Below are 19,389 nucleotides of genomic sequence, written 5' to 3' on the forward strand. Positions count from 1 at the left end.
GGGCTCGATCTCATGAACCGTGAGATCATGACCTGACCTGAAGTCAGATGCTTAACCGACTGAGCCACCCAGGCGCCCTTGGAAGAGACCGCTTTTGAAGCGAGAGGCGCAGCCCCCACACCTGACTCGTGGCTTTCTACGCCCCCTGAGAGCAAGGACAGCGCTCCTACTCTGGGCCATGGTGAGGCGAGGGGGCACGCGGCCCAGCGGGAAGGGGCATCTTCTCGACACACTCTCCACACTCAGACACATTCAACTGTTTATTCCGCAGTCAGCTACCGTGGAGGATGACACCGGTCGTGACCAGATGGAAAGGAAAAATGTACGATTTCACGCCCTAGCCGGCTATCAAGCCGGACAGGATACGGAACACGATGAAGGAAATGGAGCCCACCAGGGCGTGACGGCACGGAGGACTCAAGAGGATCAACATCACTCGTGTTTACCAAATCCAAGTGCTTCGAAAAACCAAAATCAGGCCACTCGCAGATGTCTTTCTTTTGGAGGACGAGCCCAGATGTGGAGCGCCATGGTTCTGGAGGTTTCTGGCTGCTTGCTAGCCCTTGTTTGTATTGCGGGGAAACCACGTTCTATCCCTTCTTTAAGGTGCTCACAGGAGCGGCGCGGGCCGCAGGATGACAGTCACTCAAACAGCAAAGGTCGGGGGGAGGCTGTCCCCTGCTAACCCCGCTGGGGAGGGACTGAGGCGAAAGCCTCCCGATCACACACCCTGGCCCGAGCGGGGCGGCCAGTCTGTCCTCTGTCCTTCCGTCCCCCTTGCCAGGCCTCCCCGACCTCGAGGGGAGTTCTCCTTAAAGGCTGAATGTAAAAGTGCAAGTCTGGGGCCCCCTGGTTAGAGGTCTGGTCCCAGGAGGCAGTTGCTACCGCTCTCTGACAGCTGCAGTGGCGAGGAACGTGGCCCACCGCTACCAGAAAATCCGGAAATCCAGCTTTGTACACGAGCCCCCCGATTCCGAAAGGATGCAATTTATTCACGCTCTGGCAAAAATGTTTTCAGGAGTAACGTAAGTGGGTAAAGTAAGAGCCAAGTCGGGCAGACCGGGGACCGTGGCTCCACCACCCCCGCAGCCTGCCCGCCTCTCATCTGTTTTCCACGTCACATCGCTCTGAGGCACATGAATCTGAACTTCTGGGGTCTTAGCTCTTCGCAGGACACTTTTTAGATTTTTTTTTTTAAGCCTAAAAGATAGTAGTCTGTCTCTATTTTTGTTCTTTGGGATATTTTTCGGTCTTAAGATAAAAGGGTACTTGAATAGGGGCAATCCTTCTCTCTTGTTAAAATATGCCAGTTGAACACACGTTACAAAGATAGCACCACGTCAAACCGAGTGAGGGAGCCGCCTACACACAGGGGGAGAGAGCTCCGGAAAGCACAGTAATGACTGAGAAGCGGAGCGGTTCTCCTCCAGCGTCTCCCTCCCTGGGCGGTGGTGGGGCCCGCTTCCCAGCCTTGCCCACCTTCACCACTTGATGTCTCGGCTGGCGGCAGGGAGCCCCGGGCCCTGGTACACGGTGTGCAGGGCCTCCCGGACCCTGGGGGAGTCGGCCCCGTCCAGCCACTCCCGGTACAGCTCCTGCACGTGGGCGCTGGTCTCGGGGGGCCGCACGGGGACGTCCGCGTACTTGCCCTCCATCTGCCGCAGCAGCGCCTTGTCTGCGCGCCCATCCTCCGCCTGGGCTTGGCCCCTGCCGTTCAAACACCCTGGAAGACAAGCAGGGAGCCTATGCTTTTTCTCCTCTGCGTCGAAGGGAGTGGCTCCGGGGCAGAGGAGAAACAACACCGCGTGCGGCATCCCGTGGCCAGAGTCTGGAGCTGGACTCGACGTGCGGCCCCCAGCTCCCAAGGACAGCAGCTTACAGGCTCGCAGCCCCGGATGCTTCCTAGTCTTACCTACTTATGCTCTCCAGGAAACAGTTTTTACCTAAAACCGAATAGCCTGCCAACCTTTAGAACTAGATGGCTGTACATGCAAATCCGGACCTCTGGTTTCTCCTGAAATTCATCAGAACCAGAAGAGCACGAAAACCGCTAACGGGCAGTCACGCTGCTGCTGTCTTGTAAAGCCTCTGGGTGCTGGTCACCCCCCCCCCCCCCCCCCGGGCGGCACTGGGGAGGGGACGGGAACCCGGGAGCCCACACAGGAGCCTACCCGCCCAAGTACCGCAGCCGGGATGAAGGGCGTGCCTCTCACGTAGGCGTGCTGCTTACCTCCAAATGTGTTAGATGATGTCACGATTTATAGGATGACATTCATGGAAAAGAACTTGGAGCAAACTTCCACCCTGGTCGAGTCCCCTTCCGCCTTCCCTTGGCAGCACCCAGCAGCTGCACTTTTGACCCCAAATCCTGAAGACGCTCAGTGGTGGCGGAGGACCCTGCCCGCTCTCCCAGGGTCTGCTCCTCTCCTCAGACCCCCGGCCCCCGCCCCCGCCCCCCTGCCTCCTCACCTGCACCCGCACCCATCTGCTCCCTGGCGCCCCCACATGGCCTCCCCAGACACTGGCGGGTTTTCACTAGCGCCCCGGCCGTGCCTCCTCTCGGCAGGCAGGTTCCAATCTCGTGGGCCCTCCCCACTCGGGGCACGAGTGGTCCCACTGCCACCCGGAGGCCACAGGATCCTCTCCCCTGACACCCACACCCACTGCACCAGCAAGTCCGTGGCCTCTGCTGTGGGAAGCCGCCCCGGCCCCTCTGGTTGGCCTCTGTTTCTCTGTCCCTCAGGTGGGGCCTAGCCACAGGTGGGGCCTCTGGAACCGAGAGCAGGCCCTCACCTGGTGCCACCGCAGGTGCAGCTCTTCTCTGGGACTATGTCCCAGGGCTTTTCTAAGGGGACACCTGGCTTTTCTGCTCTGTGGTGAGAGGAGGACAGGGACCACTGTGACAACCACCAGGGCGGCACCCACGAGGTGTCAGAGTTGGGCGAGGCCTGCGGGCGGAGCCCCCGTGCCTTACCCCCGGCGCAGGCGAGCACCTCCACAAAGTGGTACGGGAACCTGCCCTTCTTCAATTTCAGAACCACATTCTGGATGTTTCGAAAGCCGTACGCAGCAGCAAAGCGTAACAGAACCTCCCCATTCTTTTCAAGGGTGACCTCCTGGAAGTCTTTGTTCCTGTAAGGTGAACAAAATGGGTTTTCATCTACAGAGTCCTTCCTCTGTAGCTCGACAATTGTTTTCAAATCTAAGTTGGAAACGTTAGCAAAATGAAAAGTCTGCGAACGAAAACAAAGAAGGCTTTTTGATCTTGGCTGTTCTAAACCCTATACCTAGGACAGCCCCCACCCCAACCCACACACACACACACACACACAGGCCTGGCTGGCTTTGGGCAGTTTGCCCTGGACAGCAGCGCTGACCACACAGGCAGACCTCAGGGTGCGGTAGGTGACCTCCCCCACGTCCTCGTCAAACAGCTGCTTGGCGGCGTGTCTGAAGACGTGCGCCAGGTACCCGTCGGAGCTGGCTCCATCATGGCGCCTCACCTCCTCCTCCTTCAGGCCTCCGAACCTTCCCAGGGAGGAAAGAGCAACAGCAAGATTAAGTCAGATGTCCAAAGTCTTATGATCCCCGTGAAGAGAGAAACCCCTCACAGATATTTATACTCTGGGGCCACAAACTCACGTTCCTGAGTTTTAACGATCGGACAAAGCAGCAGGCAGAGCCCCACTTGGTGCGCCCACATCAGGCACGTTCCCCTGGAACCCTGACACTTGGGAATAGAGCTGGGAATCTCTGGGCCACTCGGAAGCGTGTGCACGTACCCAGCGGGGACAGGCGACAGGCACCGGCTCTGGCCACGGGCACTGCAGCCAGCTGACTAAACTCCATAAACCTCAGGACGACCGTCCACGAAAGGGCCTCGCCGGCTAAACAGCCCACACTCGCCCTGCGTGGAGCCCAAAGGAGCCACTCTTCCCAGGAGGTGACCCAGCCTCGGGCAGGTCCAGATGCTCAATGTCGGGAACACACGAAGTTCAGAAATGGAGGGTGCTGGCATGTCAATGTCACCATGGAAACCCCCTTCCTCCAAGTGGCATCTCACACCAGGCCCGCCCACATCCCATGGAAGAGCCAGGAAGAGCGGGTTGTGGTAAGGGCTGAGCGGCAACACAGGAAGGGGAAACTCAGGTCAGGGGCCCCCACACCCTGTCCCCTGGCTGCACGTGGCCTCATACAGGAGGCTCCACCCACAAGGTGCCCCTCCCTGAAAGTCACTTACAGAGTATCAACGGCAGCGTCTTTTACCACGAGGTCGCTTTGCTCCATTATCTGCACGACTTCACCTACAGACAAAGAAGGGGCATGAGGCACCGAGGAAGCTGTCCTCAGGAGCTGTTTCCCAAATCATCTCCCCACTGGAAACCTGCTAAAGCGACCCCGGACGCCGTCATGCTCACGGAGGCAGGAACCCAGCTCTAGTGCAATGTAACCCCAATAAAATGAAAAACTGATGAAACGTGAAAGAAGAGTGCAATTCCTCCTTCTGCCCTTGAAATGAGGGATTTTGCCATCTCTCCACATTTCTGTTTCTGAAGCAGAAACTTTTTGCACACAGCCTCCTGTGGACAGATGACCAAGGCGCAGTGGCTGCCCTAACACGGTATCAGGTTGTGTGCAAAGAGATGAGCTGAGAACCAGAACTGTTCTCCTACTTCCCTCCACACAGCGGCCCCCGGAAGGCTTTGTGGAAACAGCTAATGTTTACATCAGCCACCGAGGCATCACGTGCGCACGAGTGGACTCAATGTCTGAGAACGATAGTAAAACGGACTCTGCATCTCAGGAAAACCCACTATCTACCCTTCCTTGGCTGCTAGGGCTGTCCTGTCTCCCTCCCCCGGGGACCCGGGGGTTCTCGTGCTGGAGTTTCAGGTCAGGGGACCCACGCCCAGGAGTCCCTGTCCCCGAGAACTGGCCTAAAGTACACCCACGTGGGTTCAGCAGACGTAAGCCGCCCGCAGACTGCTATGTTCTGCGGAACGGTCCTGGAGGACGCCAAGGAACCACCCCCACCCCAGCACACAGGCTAGAGCAGGCCCAGGGCGCTGGAGCACCGTGGGTCCCCGCTCTGTCTCCAGGTGAAGATTTGGTTTGTCCGCAGAGCCTCTGGGCTCACACGCGACTTTTCTGTGCTGCGTGAGCGCTGCCTCTCTCCACTTTCCTGCAATCTGGCCCTCGGGGGGCCTGTTGTGACCTCAGAGGATGACGGGCCAGAGGCCCCAGCAGTCCCCAGCTCTGCACCCCCCTCACCTGAGGTTAGTACGCAGTCAGCACCCCGGGAGCCGTGCAAAGCTGTGGGAACGTCTTCTCGAAGGGCTTCCAGTTTCCTATCGTAGCAAGGGGCCACGATAACATGGAAAATCTTGTCTGGGGACAGGTTCTGGGGAGAAAGAGCAAACCCAGGTTGGGGCTGTGGGAAGCGAGGAGGGCAGATGTGTGCCAGTGCCCACAACACCCCCCGGGGCCTTCCTCAGACCCAAGTTCCGACCTGTGCCTGCCTCCCAGCTGTACGGGGAGACCGTGCCCTGGAGACCCGGGCGGATTCATCCAGAGCCTATAAGGCCGATGGCCTGGAGATGCCAGGGAAGAGCTGTAAAGCTGAACCCGTTTCCCCTGAAACCTCTGCATACAGTGACCAAACATGGTTAAGAGTAAGCCACACGGAGGGTTGCTCGACACCTGGCTGGTTTGCCTTTGGACCTTCTGGAAACTTCCCAAGTGACACCTATCGGAGCTGCCCCTCTGGTGCCTACGGCTGAGCTGGAGTTGGCAGCCACGCCAGGAGCTGGCACAGTTGCTGAGTGACCTTTGTGGAGAGGCCTCGGTGGAAACACCCTACTCGGGGCAGTCTGAGGAGGGTGCCGGCCGGACCTCAGCAGGCCCACAGGACCAGGAAACTCCTGGACTCCCCCAAGCAGTGGGGCTGGGGCAGTCCCACAGTTCATTTTTCTGTCCCCAAAGTGAACACGTACACACTGACATCACATTTACGATTCACAAGCTGTGGTGATGTTATGAGCAAAGGAATGAAAAGGGAACATTCCCACTGCTAAATTAACGAGGATGCCAGAACTGTGTGGCTTCTTGAAACTGGCTGTGGGTCTGGGGGATTCCTCCAGTTCCTGCAGGGCCAGACCTTGATGGTTCCCTGGAGAGATGTCTAATCTGACTGAGGAGGACTATGGGGGCTCTGGCAGCTGGAGAGCAGGCCACGGGAGGGGCCACATCGTGGATGGCATGAGAGTGTCAGGGACCTCCGGAAGGACCCAGGCCTGGCCTCCACTAGGCTCCCAAGGCGGCCCTGGATGGCATGCGGGGGGTCTGCGTGGGGAGGGACAGCACAGGGACCAGCTGATGATGGGGCACCGTCCATGGTGGGGGAGCCGGAGCAGGCGAGGGATGTGGAACGGCCTTCAGGGGCCTGGCTGGGAGATTTCCCGTCATGTGAAGGCAGATGCAGCCAAGAGATCAGACACTAGCTGCTCGCTGTGGTGACAGGCCAGGGACTCCCTCAGCAGGACGGCAGCATTTCCACTCGGTCCGGGTCTGACACCACCCTGGTCGTGCGTGGTGGAACATTCCCTATCTCCTGGCCCACGTGCTGCCCTCTGGGAGGAGGCTGGCTTACCTGCCGTCTAGCGAAGTAATCCTTCACCAGAGAGCCCATGATCTGTTGGGGAGACTTAGCGGTGCAGAGGTGGGGGGTGACAGGGTGGCCCAGCACCCGCTCGGCATATCGGACCCAGCCTGGGGAGAGAACGGGTCCTCTGTCAGCTCCTCACAGTGGCTTCCTCCTGCTTTCTGTCACACACGAGGAATTCAGCGCTCCCAGACCCTGTCACTTGGGGTAAAGCCAGACACCTCTCCTGACCCTAGGAGCTGGTGGCGGATACCCCCCAGGAGCTGGTGGCGGATCCCCCCTAGGAGCTGGTGGCAGATCCCCTGCCAAGCTGCTTTTCCTCAGCAGCTTGGGCCACGCAGACCCCAGCTGCATTTGCCCCGGACAGGAAGACGCCCCTGCCGGCTCGCCAGAGAGGACGGAGTGGAAGGAAGTGAAAGCTGGTACAGGGGGTCCCCCAAAAGAGGAGGAGCACAAGCTTAGAGGAGCAGGCACGCGGCAGCGTCCCGGGGGGACAGGGCCCCTCTCCACCGTGCCGGCCACAACACCGTCCTTGCAGCCGGCAGCCATGCTCAGATGCTGCATCGGCCACAAAGCCACCGGCGCCACTCACCTATCAGAAGTTAACGGCCAACTGCTCACTTAGGGCGAGGACCACAGGAGGATTTCATGCCCCAATGACAGTAAGAGACAGCACACTTGCTCTCCACCTACTACGTGCCCAGCACGGTACAAGCATCTCCTGAGTGGCTGACGGCCACTGTGCCCTCTGGGGTCACCCCTGCTATGGTTTCCAGGGGTGACAGGAGTCAGAGAGATCAGTGAACTACAAGGCCAGAAGCCTGGTGAGAGGCCTGCTGACCGCCAGCTGGGCGTGCACACCATGGCACACGGGGGAGCACAGAAGCCTGGCGGTAAAGCTGCTCGTCAGACCCTGGGGACAGCCAGCCACTGTCCTGTGACCGCCCCCGGTAGGGAGAAGCGGCAGGCTCCAGTTGACACGACTATCCCGTCCGAACAAACTCAAACCGCAGCTGTCACCTCCAGGACAGGAAGTGTCTGCCGTGGCCCCCAAAAGCCCCAGGAGAGGGGGCCCTGGAGGAGGGCTCTCTCATCCCGGCCTCAAACATTAAGATGAGAAACTGCCAAACACCGTGGCACCTTCGGGGCCCCAAGGCCCTGCCCCCCGGTCTCAGTGCCCAGGCCAGCAGCTCGAGACACGGCTCCCAGGCAGGTGGCACCTATGGGCTGCGGGCAGGCTGCTGTGTACTGGCCCTGGGCGCCTCACAACATCAGGCAGGACACCAGGAGGTAAGGGGCAGGGCCCACGGAGGACACCCGGCCTTGGGTGAAGAGGGCTGAGCAGGGACAGAGAGGAGGAACCAGGGTCCCAGGCCCCACGGCTCCCTGCGTCTGAAACCAGACAGGCTAGCTTTTCCTGAGGGTTCCCTTCATCTCCCCCGGAGACAGAGAGGCTGCTGCCAGCTTCACAGCAGCACAGGTGTGACAACGCGCTACCCGGATGCTGGCACTTTCCTCGTCAGACCACAGACGGGATGGGACGAGGGGAGGTGCTTGGAGAAGTGGCTTGCAGATACGCGGCTGGGTGCCGGGCAAAGGTACACCCAACAGGAGGCGTTCTGTCAGGCTGTGGGCGGCAAGGGTACCCCAGGACCGGGGAGCCCTGTGAGCCAGCACGGGACTGCCCCCGGCCCCGATTCTATCTGCCAGGTCATGTCACCTGACCTTGACATTGCTTCAATTCCCTCACCTTGTCACAGGGAAGCAAAAATGACAATGCCAATCGTAGAAAAGGGTTAGGTTTGAACCGAAGCTCACCTCCTCTCCCTGAATTTGAGAGAGGGTATGGAGCTAAACAACTCATAGTCCTGACACATTTAGGTAGAAGAACTCCAGAAGGAAAGTGCATCATTATCTAGGAAGAACATTCCAGAAGCTCCAAACCTACATGTAAACAGACTTGAACAGCTTGAAACCCTGAACACAGCAAGTATCAGGCCAGATCGGGGGTGGGGGCCGGTCTGCGTCAGTCAGTGGCTCAGTGAGAGGGGGCTCGGGCGGATGTGCAGGGGACCCGCGGGCACTTCACTCCCTCCTGACCCAAAAGCCCAGGGGGCCTGGGACCTCTGACCTCACCCACCTCCTCTCCTGCCCCCAAGGCAGACCCATGAGAAACGCTGCCTCAGGCCAACGGAGGCACAGCAGCGGGCTCTGGACGCTCACCCGGACAGGCGGAGGTGAGCATGGGCAACGCAGGCTCCTCCTCGCTGTGCTGGCGGAAGCGACGCACAAATTCCTTCTGACTCTCCAGCACGCTGAAATCCGCGGCTATCGTTGTGTCAAAGACATAGTGCACCCCTGCAAGAACGAGGGGAGCATTTAGCTTCTCTTGACCTGCAAGAGTCTGGAGACTCGAAGATCAGACTCAAAGGACAGACTCCATGGCACCCCCGCACGATCTCCCTCACTCTCGCCTCACAAACCGCAGAAGCCCAGGACTGTGCTTTAACTTTTCCTTGAAACAATAAACATGCGTCACTTTTCACAATAACATACAAGTATTTTCTCTCTGGCTTCTTCTTGTTCTCTCTACATCTACATAAAAACTTCATGGTAGCCCATAAAAGTAATGGAATATTGCAAGATACCAGCACCACTCTCTTCCAATCAGTGGCTAAATTTCAGTCTGTAATGATCCTTGATGTCTTGAAAATAAATGAGTAAGTTGGCAGGTCATACCTTTTTGATGGCTGCAATTATTATGATTTGTAACCATCTATCTTTTTTTAGCTATCTTTTTAAAATAAATTTTCTTAATATTGGCTCGTAAGGATGATACATTTTTAATAATTACAATAAAGTTAAAATAACTTTAATATCTGCAGCTAGTCTAAATCTTAAAAGCAAAGTTATTCCTAAAAAGAAACATTATAAAGATAAGCATCATCTTATCATTTAAAGTATTACCTTAAATCAGTTTCGTTACAAATATATTTTATTAACGTATAATGTCCATTATTTTCTTTCAAAAAATTCTCCCGCAAGTGGAGCCGGGGTAGCTTAATCAGTTGAACGTCCGACTTTGGCTCAGGTCATGATCTTGAGGTTTGTGGGTTTGAGCCCCGCATTGGGCTGTGTGCCAAGAGTTCAGAGCCTGAAGCCTGCTTCAGAGTCTGTGTCTCCCTCTCTCCCTGTCCTTCCCCCCTCACACTCTATCTCTCTCTCTGTCAAAATAAATTTTAAAAATTTCCTCACAAGCAGTGGTGCCTGGGTGGCTGTCGGTTAAGCATCCGACTCTGGATGTCGGCTCAGGTCATGATCTTGTGGTCCATAAGATGGAGTTCTGTGTCGGCCTCTGTGCTAACAACACGAAGCCGGCTTGGGATTCTCTCTCTCCCCTCCCTCCTCTGCCTCCCTTGCTCCAGCTCTAAACCTCTTTGTCAAAATAAATACATAAACTTAAAAAAAAAAGTTTCCTCCCAAAATAGGGCCTTTCCCCATGAGAAGAGAGCTCTGGCCTTCGGTAAGGCCGAGCTGACCTGAGGCGTTCTCAGATCACATGTGTGAAGGGGTAGCTAAATCCGTGCTCGCAGCCGTGGCCCCACTGGGAGCAGGCAGTGTGCGGGGAACCCACTCCACGCCCAGCGCTCCGAGGAGGCGGCCGTCTTTATTCTGAGCGTCACCTTATTCTATTAGGAATCCCCCATGTGCTTGGTCTCTAAAAACCACTGCAGAAAAACAAACTCGTGTTGGCAAACGGCCCCAGCTGTCCTCTCCTGAGCCCACCTGGCGGTGGTGTGCACGAGGGCACACGGGGCGGCAGATGCTCTGTGCATGGTGGCGTGGGGGGCTGGGGTTGGGCAGCTCTGGTCTGACGACAGCGGGTGACACAGGAGCCTTCTTACCGCCATTTTGCACAGTGCCATTCTAGCTCATTCACATCTGAGCTCCGAACCATGTCTGAAAGGGACCACCTTCCTGTTTTGTGCACAGGACACAGCCCATTCCCTCACTGCTCTGCTCTTCAGAGCACATCCTGGGAACTCAGATGCCAGTCATCTTGCAGGAACGAGGCTCTACGAAACGCCTTCCGTGGGCCCTGGGAGCCGGGACGAGACTACACTCCTCGGCAAGTGCAGGAACCTCCAGCGTGTCCCCGGCCACCCCTTTCCTTCCATCCCTTGCCACTCCTGGAGGCCGGGCCACACCTGTCTGCACAGCAAGGGGTAAGGGACACCTGCGGGGTCTCCTCTTACATTCCTCAAGGTGCTCATGGAAGTCCTCGTCTACGCTGCGCCCCTGCAAGCTGAACTCTGGAGATACAAAGGGCAGCTATAAACTGGCATCCTCGACGCACAAACAACATCAAGGAGCCTCACCAAGACTTTTGAGGAAGCCGCAGAGTCTTCTGGATGCATCAGTCACACTGAGGCGGAATTTGGCAGCAAAGTAAGGCAGAGACTGAGGACACACCGACACCACCAGCACCTTGTGCTGTGAGGTATCACATTTCTGGAAGAAACAGAGTAGAGTGTCATTCATGGGGGGAGTGCGGAAAGTAACGTAAGACATTATAATAAAAAGGTCAGAAGAGACAGAATGTCATAGATGTTCTGCGGAAAGCCTCCTAAATATACAAGCACTAGCAAGTATAATTAAGGACATGGAAAAAGTGAGGACTAAAGAGTATGACATCCTGAGACGCCTGGGTGGCTCAGTCAGTCAGGCGTCTGACTCTTGATTTTGGCTCAGGTCATGAGCTCACGGTCGTGAGATCAAGCCCCCTGTGGGGCTCTGCGCTGAACGTGGAGCCTGCTAGAGAGTCTCTCTCCCTCTGCCCCCTTTCCCCTGCTCACGCTTTCTGTCTAATTAAAAAAAAAAAAAAAGTACATCCTAAGAGATTTTGTCAATTTGATTTTTTAATGTTTGTTTATTTTTTTGAGAGAGAGAGAGAGACCCAAGAAGTCTCTGTGCTGTCCCACAAACTGTAAGCTCATGACCTGAGCTGAAATCAAGAGTCAGATATTTAACTGACTGAGCCACCCAGGCGCCCCTGCCAATGATAACCTTCACATCTTCTGACCTACACAGTTCTGATTTCTTTTTTTTTTTTTTTTTTTTTTTTTTTTTTTTTAGTTCTGATTTCTTTTTCTGATTGTATTGTCTAGGTCCTTTAAACTCAACCTTCGATAACAGTGGTGATAAATGGTACTAACATCTCGATTCAGACCTCGGTGGAAACGCTCATAAAGATGTACTATTAAGTAGAGGTTTGCGGAATTTCTGGTAGATACCCATAGGCGTCAGCATTTCAGTTGCAGCAAATGGGTATGCAACTCACTGGAATAAATAACAAGGAAATGGCTGTTTTGTGAAACTGGGCTGGTGAGCCAGCCACTCGAGATGTGGTCAGGCACACGGCAGTTTGTTGAGTTTGAGCCCTGCCTCAGGCTCTGTGCTGACAGTGTGGAGCCTGCTTGGGTTTCTCTCTCTCTCTCTCTCTCTGCCCCTCCCCTGCTCATGCTGTCTGCCTCTCTCAAAATAAACTTAAAAAAAAAAAGTTATCACTGGCAGACAACACACCTACAAAACTGGAAGTAACCTAGGAAACTAGGAGAATATCAAGCTTATAAAATAGCTACATACAGATGATACATGAAAACCAAAAGCTTTCCACCCCAACAAAAATCAGTATTACAGAATTTAACAGATAAGAGGCGGTATGTGTAACAAAACAACCACAGAGACCCAGCCACACCAAGAATACATTACGTTGCAGAGAACAGACAAAGATGCAACATGAACACTTGGGGGGTCACACAGCCTAACCAGAGGCACAAACCACGATCATGGACGAAAAGATTATTCAGTAAAATATAAACTTCCCCCTCATTAACCTATTGACTCAATGCAACTCGCTTCAAAGACCCACAGTTAATACCCAATAGTACAAGGTCAGCCAAGAGAGGAGAACACAGAACAAAGAGAAGGATGGGGTCTACCAGCAGCTGGGGCCTGTTAAAATAGAATCCAATCAACCGTACGTGCGTCTAGCAGTACAAAAGCCTTCTTATGACAACGCAAATTAAAAGCTAGCGAGGAGAGAGCGCCCTGCACAGCTCCAGAAATCCAGTGACTCAAGTGTGACGGGAGTGTGCACACACACTACGGGAGACGCTCCACCCGGGAGAAAACATCTGTGCCCTGTGAGCCGGGCCCAGGGTGCTGCGAGGGGGTTGGCGGGGAGGGGCTGGGAATGGCGGAGTCTGGACTTGTCTACACGAGGGAACGGCCCTCCAAGCTGTTCAACGCCTGGCAGCCGAGTGCAGTCTCGAACTCACAGAGCTGTGAACAGGCGGCATACAATATGGTCAATGAGCATGTTAAAGATGTTCAGCCTCACTGACGATCAAGAAAATGCAAACGGGATCTTCTAGTGATCACACTAGAAAAGCAAGGAGTTTGAGAACAGGTGTGGTCAGCATAAGCGGGACGTGGGCGTTCTCACCTATCACTTGCAGGAGCATAAAGGGAGATTCTGGCACAAAGTACCGCCACTAAAGAAGAAAAGCCCGCAGTTTTGTTCCGTGGAATGTGCCAGTGTGTGGGGGGACCAAGATGCGTCGTAAGTGAGCCGAGTCTGCTCAGTGTAATAAGACAGCTGAAGCCATCTTGCTCGGACAAGGACAAGGGTGAGCAGGCAGGGACGGGTGAGCACGGTGACAGGAGCCGACAGGGTGAGGTCTCCCGGCTCAAAGTCCATCCCACTGCTTGCCCACAGACCTCCCAGGGAGCCCGAACGCCAGGAAGGGGACGGACAGACACCATGCTGACAACCCAACATGTTATTTCTATCTGAAACTGTGCCCCCAAAATGCTGAAGGGCGTACCCAAGAACACGCCACAGGGGTGGCAAACACAGAGAACATCGCTTGGCTCTGTCCTGGGCCACGTCAAACCCGTGTTCCTCCCGGCCTCTGCCCCGCTCAGGCACACCGCGCATTGCAAGGGGCAGACCCAGGTGTGCCTTCCAGCTCCCCTGCCTCCCCGGCCATTCCTTTCACCTGTCTTCCTGTCAGGAAAGACACTGTTCACAGCTGAGTGACACAGGTCTACAGGGCAGCTGAGGGACCACAGCACTGGCCCAGCCTGATGAGCCCATTAGACCAGAACCCCACCTCTGTGAATAGACCGGGGACCTTGCCTCGTTCCACGTCAGTGAGGGAGTGTAGCCCTGGGTGGCGATCGTTCTGGCTGGCGGCGGACTCTGGAGAGGGCAGAGTCAGGCAAGGGACACAGGGCCAGGGCCAAGACCTATGCCCTGACCCCAGCAGAGGCTTTCACGACTCACCTGCACCGGCCCCCTGGGCCGCAGCACCAGCAGGTGCCCCAGAAGCCCTACCTTATTAAGGTTCAGAACTCGAAAGAAGTCCTTGGCGTTCTGCTGGGAGACCTGGAGCCCTTCCTCTGCAGTGACACAGCTGTCACACGCCAGGCAGTCACTCAGAAATATCTTGGCATCGGCCAGCTTATGGAATTCTCCCTTCTACAAAAGAAAGATGAGGTAGGTTTTGGTCTGATATTTCAGTAAAAACTCTAACATGTGCTTCTCTAGGGAGGGTGGCAGCATGAGACCAGCACAGGACATGGACCCCCCTTGAACAGCACAGAGCCAGGCCTGCAGCTCGAGGGGCTGGAAGGGCACAGAACAGGCCACAGTGACACCAGGGAGTCTCACAGATGACAATCGAGGGCGGGAGCAGGACGGCACTGTCGTGTGGTGGGAGGAAATCGCCATTCCTGTGTCTTGGGAGCTGGCCCGGACCTTCTCCTCCCTGTACCCCTTCTGTGTAGCCCCTGGGGACTCCTGCTTGGCCGGGTGAGCTCCCCGTGGAAACCCGTGGCCTGGCCTCAGGTCTGAATGGGGCCCAAGAGTTTGTACTTCTAACGTGCTCCCGGGGGGGGCCAGGCCTGCCACTCCCAGGGTCTGGAGCACACGGCCTCTCCGTGCCCGCAGGGGTGTCTGTGAGCACGCTCTGCACTGTGCCCAGCAGGACTTCCTCCGTGCCCGGTGCACCACCCAGTCCTTTCTGCAGGCTCTCCCGGGCCAGGTCCGGTCCTTCCCCTCCCTCTTGTCTCCTGAACATGTGCCCGTGCGGAAGACTGCCCAACACCCCTGCTCTGCCATCAGCCTTCCCTTCCCGAGCAGTGCCAGCCTCCCCACCCCCAACACCTCCCCAGCCTTCACCTCCAGCGGGGTCTCACCCTTCTGAGCTCCAGACAGACGGCCATCCCACAGACAGCTCAGCGTCTGTGGAACCGGAACTGCACTCTACTGCCTGTGCTGCGTCCTTTCCTGCTTTTGCCACCCCGGCGGGCCTGCCCAGGCCCCGCCACCCCGTCTCCCGTATCGTTTCCTTCATCCTCCCCTGCTCTAGCCACCTTAAGCCACCTGCCCCCAAACACACATACGACCTGTCCCCTTACCCAGACGCCCTCAATGGCTTTCACTGCCCCTCCCCCAGAGCACTCTGTCCACACCTCCCTTGTGCCTGGAAAGCGCACCCCACCCCTGACCTGCTCACGTAAGGGGGTACCACCCACCGTGCTGGCAGGGCGTCCACTGAGGCCGTGTGCACACCTTATCTCTGTGTCACCACGGCCCTGGGAGGGAAGTAACTCGACTCTCCAGCTCACTGATAAGGAAACTGGGGCTCCAGGGTTTAGATGTCTGTCTGAGATGACGAGGCCAGCGGGTGGGTGTGGGAGGCACCGGGCACTCCCCGCCTCTTCCACCTTTGTGCCCTGGGTGCCGTTCTCACCCACTGCTTGCCAAACCCCACGGCCGCCGGACCACAGAGCGGTGCCAGTACGGGAGGGACGAGACCAGTTCCTGTCGGGCAGACGTCGAGACTACAGAGAACCCTGCTGCTCTTCGCCCCACGTTGCCAGCTCTCCACTAGTGAGGTCGGTACCAGGACTTGCCAAGGGACGAGCGACCTCCCCCTACCCGGTAAACACAAACCGTCACTTCTAGCTGAGGAGGATGCAAACACTCAAGAACGGACTTAGAGAAGAAACCACTAGAAAAATAACCTTACAGGATCAGATTTGAATTATTTTATAAGTTACCTACCTAAACTCCCATTTTACAGAATGAAGCTTCTCATTACATAAAATTGGATATTCCAATACTATAACACTCCTTCTAATAAACGATTAAGGAGGACGCTTTTCTCTGTTCCTCACGCAGCTTGCTTTGGCTCGGTGTATTCTCGGAAGGCTGGCTCTCGGGCACCTCTGTCTCTAAAGGTCATGTGCCTCGGAATGACGGACCTGTGTGTGTGTGTGTGTGTGTGTGTGTGGCCCCGGGCAGGGCACCACTTCAGTACCTTCTTTCCTAGAGCATGACGTGCTGGGGACAGGAGCCCTCGAAGAGGACAAAAACGGCCACAGCCGTTTACTCCAGGCGAATACAACACTGAAAAACTACTTGCCTCTCCGTTCTCCAGGGCCAGACTTGGTACTTCGACTGATGCATTCTCTTGGTCATCGGTTTTTGTTTTTTTACTACATTCCTTGAAAAGGCAAAGGAACATATAAAAGAACAACTTTTTAATTTGACTCCCTGAATTTGCAAAGATGCACATAGTCTCCCCTCCGTTAACCTCATGTGTAGAAGTTTTTTCTACAAAAATAAAAGCGACCGTACTTGTGGACACACGGAGACAGACAGACAGACAGACAGGCGCGCACACACACACACACACACACACACACCCTCCTCTATCTGTATCTGTATCCCTTTTAGTAACTGAGAACTAGAAACAATGGGGCCTTCCATCCACAGGTAAATCAACACCGACTACCAGGACACACATCATATTTAGAACACAATGGACTAGAACTGTACGCGAAGCTCTGAAAACGCACCTGCTGTATGTTAAGTAAAAAAAAAAAAAAAAAAAAAAAAAAAAAAAAAGTGATGGAATATTTATATGAACCAATTTGTGGAAAAACAAACCAAAAACCCCATTCATGCACTGAATGGCTATGTATGTTCCGCTGCCTAGAAACAAGTGTGGAAAGCCATCCCAGTTACCATGGTTACGCAGGTGGAGAGGACCAGCCCAGACCTTCCTGCCTGTATAGTTTTGTTACTATAAGCTTGTTAGCTGTAGAAAAGCCTCCTCAAAAACATTTTTTGATCATGGTTTCAATCATCCACATCAAGAATGGTGTTTTCCGTGACTGCCCTGAGTGGTTGCAGGGGTTGGTGTTTTGGGGGGGTTTTTAGTATTCTTTTTCTGGCTTCAAAAATACTTTGCGAGCATGGACAAGTGCACGGAAAACTAGAAAGACGAAGCATGACCCCAACTGTAACGTTAACTACAAGGCACCTGAAAACGTCACCTGACACGCAGTAGCAGCTCCAGACACCTGGCAAGGTGCAGCGCCTGGAGCTTACCAATCATCTACAGTCGCCCTCCATCCAGTTAAAACCCCAACTAGTTCTGCCAGACACGCGATCAAGGGTGCAGGTTGACGCGGACGCAGAGGCGCCCGGAGCGGCGATCCGGGGGACCGGGAGCGAGGACCGCGCAGCGGCTGGCGCTGCCCGCTCTGGGCACCGGGGCTCCCGCATGCCCGCAGACGGGGGCAGCCCCGAGCCCCCGCAGTCCCGATCCCCTGACCCCAAGCAGCCTCGACCCCGGACAGGCCGACCCTCGACTCCCTGACCCGGGGCGGCCCATCTCAGCCGGGGCCGGCCCCCGACCCCAGCCCGGCCGTCCCCCGACCTCCTGACCTCGAGCAGCCGGGCCTTCCCCTGCAGCCCCCGGCCCCCCACGCCCAGACCCCAGACCCCCGACCCCGAGGAGCCCACCTTCCGCGTGCAGTGCTCACACTTCATCTGGAGCGGGGCAGGCAGGAGGCCAGGGCTCGGCCTGAGAAGAGCACCGGGAGACGCGGTCACTGACGCCCGCCACCCGCCGCCCTTTGTTGTAGTCGCCCCCGGCCGGCCCCACCCCCGGAGTCTCCTCTCGACCAATGAGAGCGCTGGGAAGGGACAGGCCTCACCACTAAACCAATAGAAGTGAGAAAAGGGCGATGCGGCTCCCTCCCGCACGGCTCCGCCTAGGCCAATGAGAGCGCCGGGAAGGGGAGGGCCGGGCCCCGGAGCCAATCGGAGTGCGCGGGGGCGGGGTGCGGCGGACGCCCTGGAGGCCCGGCAAGTTCTCGCGCCCGTTTTGGCAGCGCGCGGGTCGGGGGCGGGTGCGGGGCGGACGCGCGGACCCTCTCTGTAGGAAGCAGCCCCGAATTGTCCTGGGGCGCTGGGCCGTCAGCTCGGCGCCGCCTCACGCCCGTTTCTAGGCTTCGCCGGGCCATCGCCATTGCCGCCCCGAGGCGCGTCACGTAGGCCGGTCCCGGTGGCAGTGCGCACGCGCAGGTGTGCACCACGTGGCGCCTTAGGGCGCACGAAGTTGGGTGTGAAATGAGTCCTCCGGAAGTTCTAGGCAAGTGTGTGGATGCTTGCCTTACAAATAGAGAGCAGTTACTGATTCTGGGAGTGATGACTCCACCTGCGGGGCTGAAATGAAAATGTTTAACTCTTAATAATGAAAATAAACACTTTACAAAATCAGCGTCTGCTCCTTACAGGATGATCAGAAACGAGAGGCATGCCTGGAAAACTTGAGTAGAGAATAGGAAAAGTAACTGGTGACCTTAAAAATAGAGTTGCCATTTTACCAGAAAAAATGGGTGTATTTGCGAATAACAGAGAATTGCAATTGGGACCAAGCTAGCTGTACCAAAACCATAATAGGCAAGTCTGGAAACAAAGGAGATGAGCACACTTTTATAGAGGAAAAGGGGATGTTGGCAGAGGCTATTGTAAACAGAAAGTCCAGTGGAGTAAAGTAGTGGCCTCTCAGCACCGAGCTTGACTGCTTCTCCTGGCTGGGCGGTCCTGCTGCAGTAGCTGAGTACCTGCAAGGATCCTGCGGGGTCTGCGTTGGAGACCAGCGGTCGTGGACGGAGAGCGCCCCTGCCTGGCCCCAACCCAGCCTAAAGAGGGTTTCCTTGATTCAGTTTCAGGATTTCTAGTGCTTCATACAGCTTTTCACAAATGCCTCTGTTAACTCAGGAGGTCTTTTAAAAAAATTTCTATTTATTATTTTTGAGAGAGAAAGAGAGTGCAAGCGGGGAAGGGGCAGAGAGAGAGGCAGACACAGAATGGGAAGCAGGCTCCAGGCTCAGCTGTCAGCACAGAGCCCCATGCTGGGCTCACACCCATGAACTGTGAGATCATGACCTGATCTCACACTGAAGTCCCACACTTAACCAACTGAGCCACCCTGGTGCCCCTAAACTCAAGAGGTCGTAAATGGCTCCCAGATTAACTCTCTGCATTACTCAAATCTAGGTCAGCAGCTCTCAGAAAACACATTCCTTCAGTTTTAAGCATGAATAACAGGGTATTTTGCGGTTGTCACTTGTATATATTTCTCATTATTATTTTAAAAACGTAACCATGATACCATTACCGTAATGTGTGAAAAAAGAAAATTGCAATTACTTAATTTCATCAAATATGTAGTGTCTAGGTTTCCCTAAATTGAACTTTTTTTTTTTCAGTTTAAATCAGGACCTAAATAAGGTCTAATATATTCATTGGTTTGAGTATTTCTTGTGACTCTTTTTAAAAATTTTTTTGTTTTAGAATA

General features: G+C 55.4%; 1 protein-coding gene across 2 annotated transcripts; it reads right to left on the reverse strand.

Annotated features, from left to right (window-relative positions):
• Window positions 1-247: 247 nt before the first annotated feature.
• Window positions 248-17,692, reverse strand: NARF (nuclear prelamin A recognition factor). 2 transcript variants are annotated; one of them, XM_058704534.1, is made up of 12 exons: window positions 17,547-17,692; window positions 16,159-16,239; window positions 14,064-14,207; window positions 11,041-11,173; window positions 8,885-9,019; window positions 6,650-6,768; window positions 5,272-5,401; window positions 4,241-4,304; window positions 3,391-3,528; window positions 2,975-3,132; window positions 1,480-1,723; window positions 248-999 (listed from the first exon to the last, which is right to left on the reverse strand). In XM_058704534.1, the coding sequence occupies exons 1-11, from the start codon at window positions 17,571-17,573 to the stop codon at window positions 1,482-1,484; spliced, it is 1,371 nt and encodes a 456-aa protein (XP_058560517.1). In that variant the 5' UTR covers window positions 17,574-17,692; the 3' UTR covers window positions 248-999; window positions 1,480-1,481. The 2 variants fall into 2 exon arrangements, with proteins under 2 accessions (XP_058560517.1, XP_058560516.1); XM_058704533.1 differs by having other exon boundaries at window positions 248-1,723; window positions 17,547-17,691.
• Between the last annotated feature and the right edge of the window lie 1,697 nt (window positions 17,693-19,389).

This window comes from Neofelis nebulosa, chromosome 16 (genome assembly GCF_028018385.1).
Source record: "Neofelis nebulosa isolate mNeoNeb1 chromosome 16, mNeoNeb1.pri, whole genome shotgun sequence".
NCBI classification, from domain to species: Eukaryota; Metazoa; Chordata; class Mammalia; order Carnivora; family Felidae; genus Neofelis; species Neofelis nebulosa.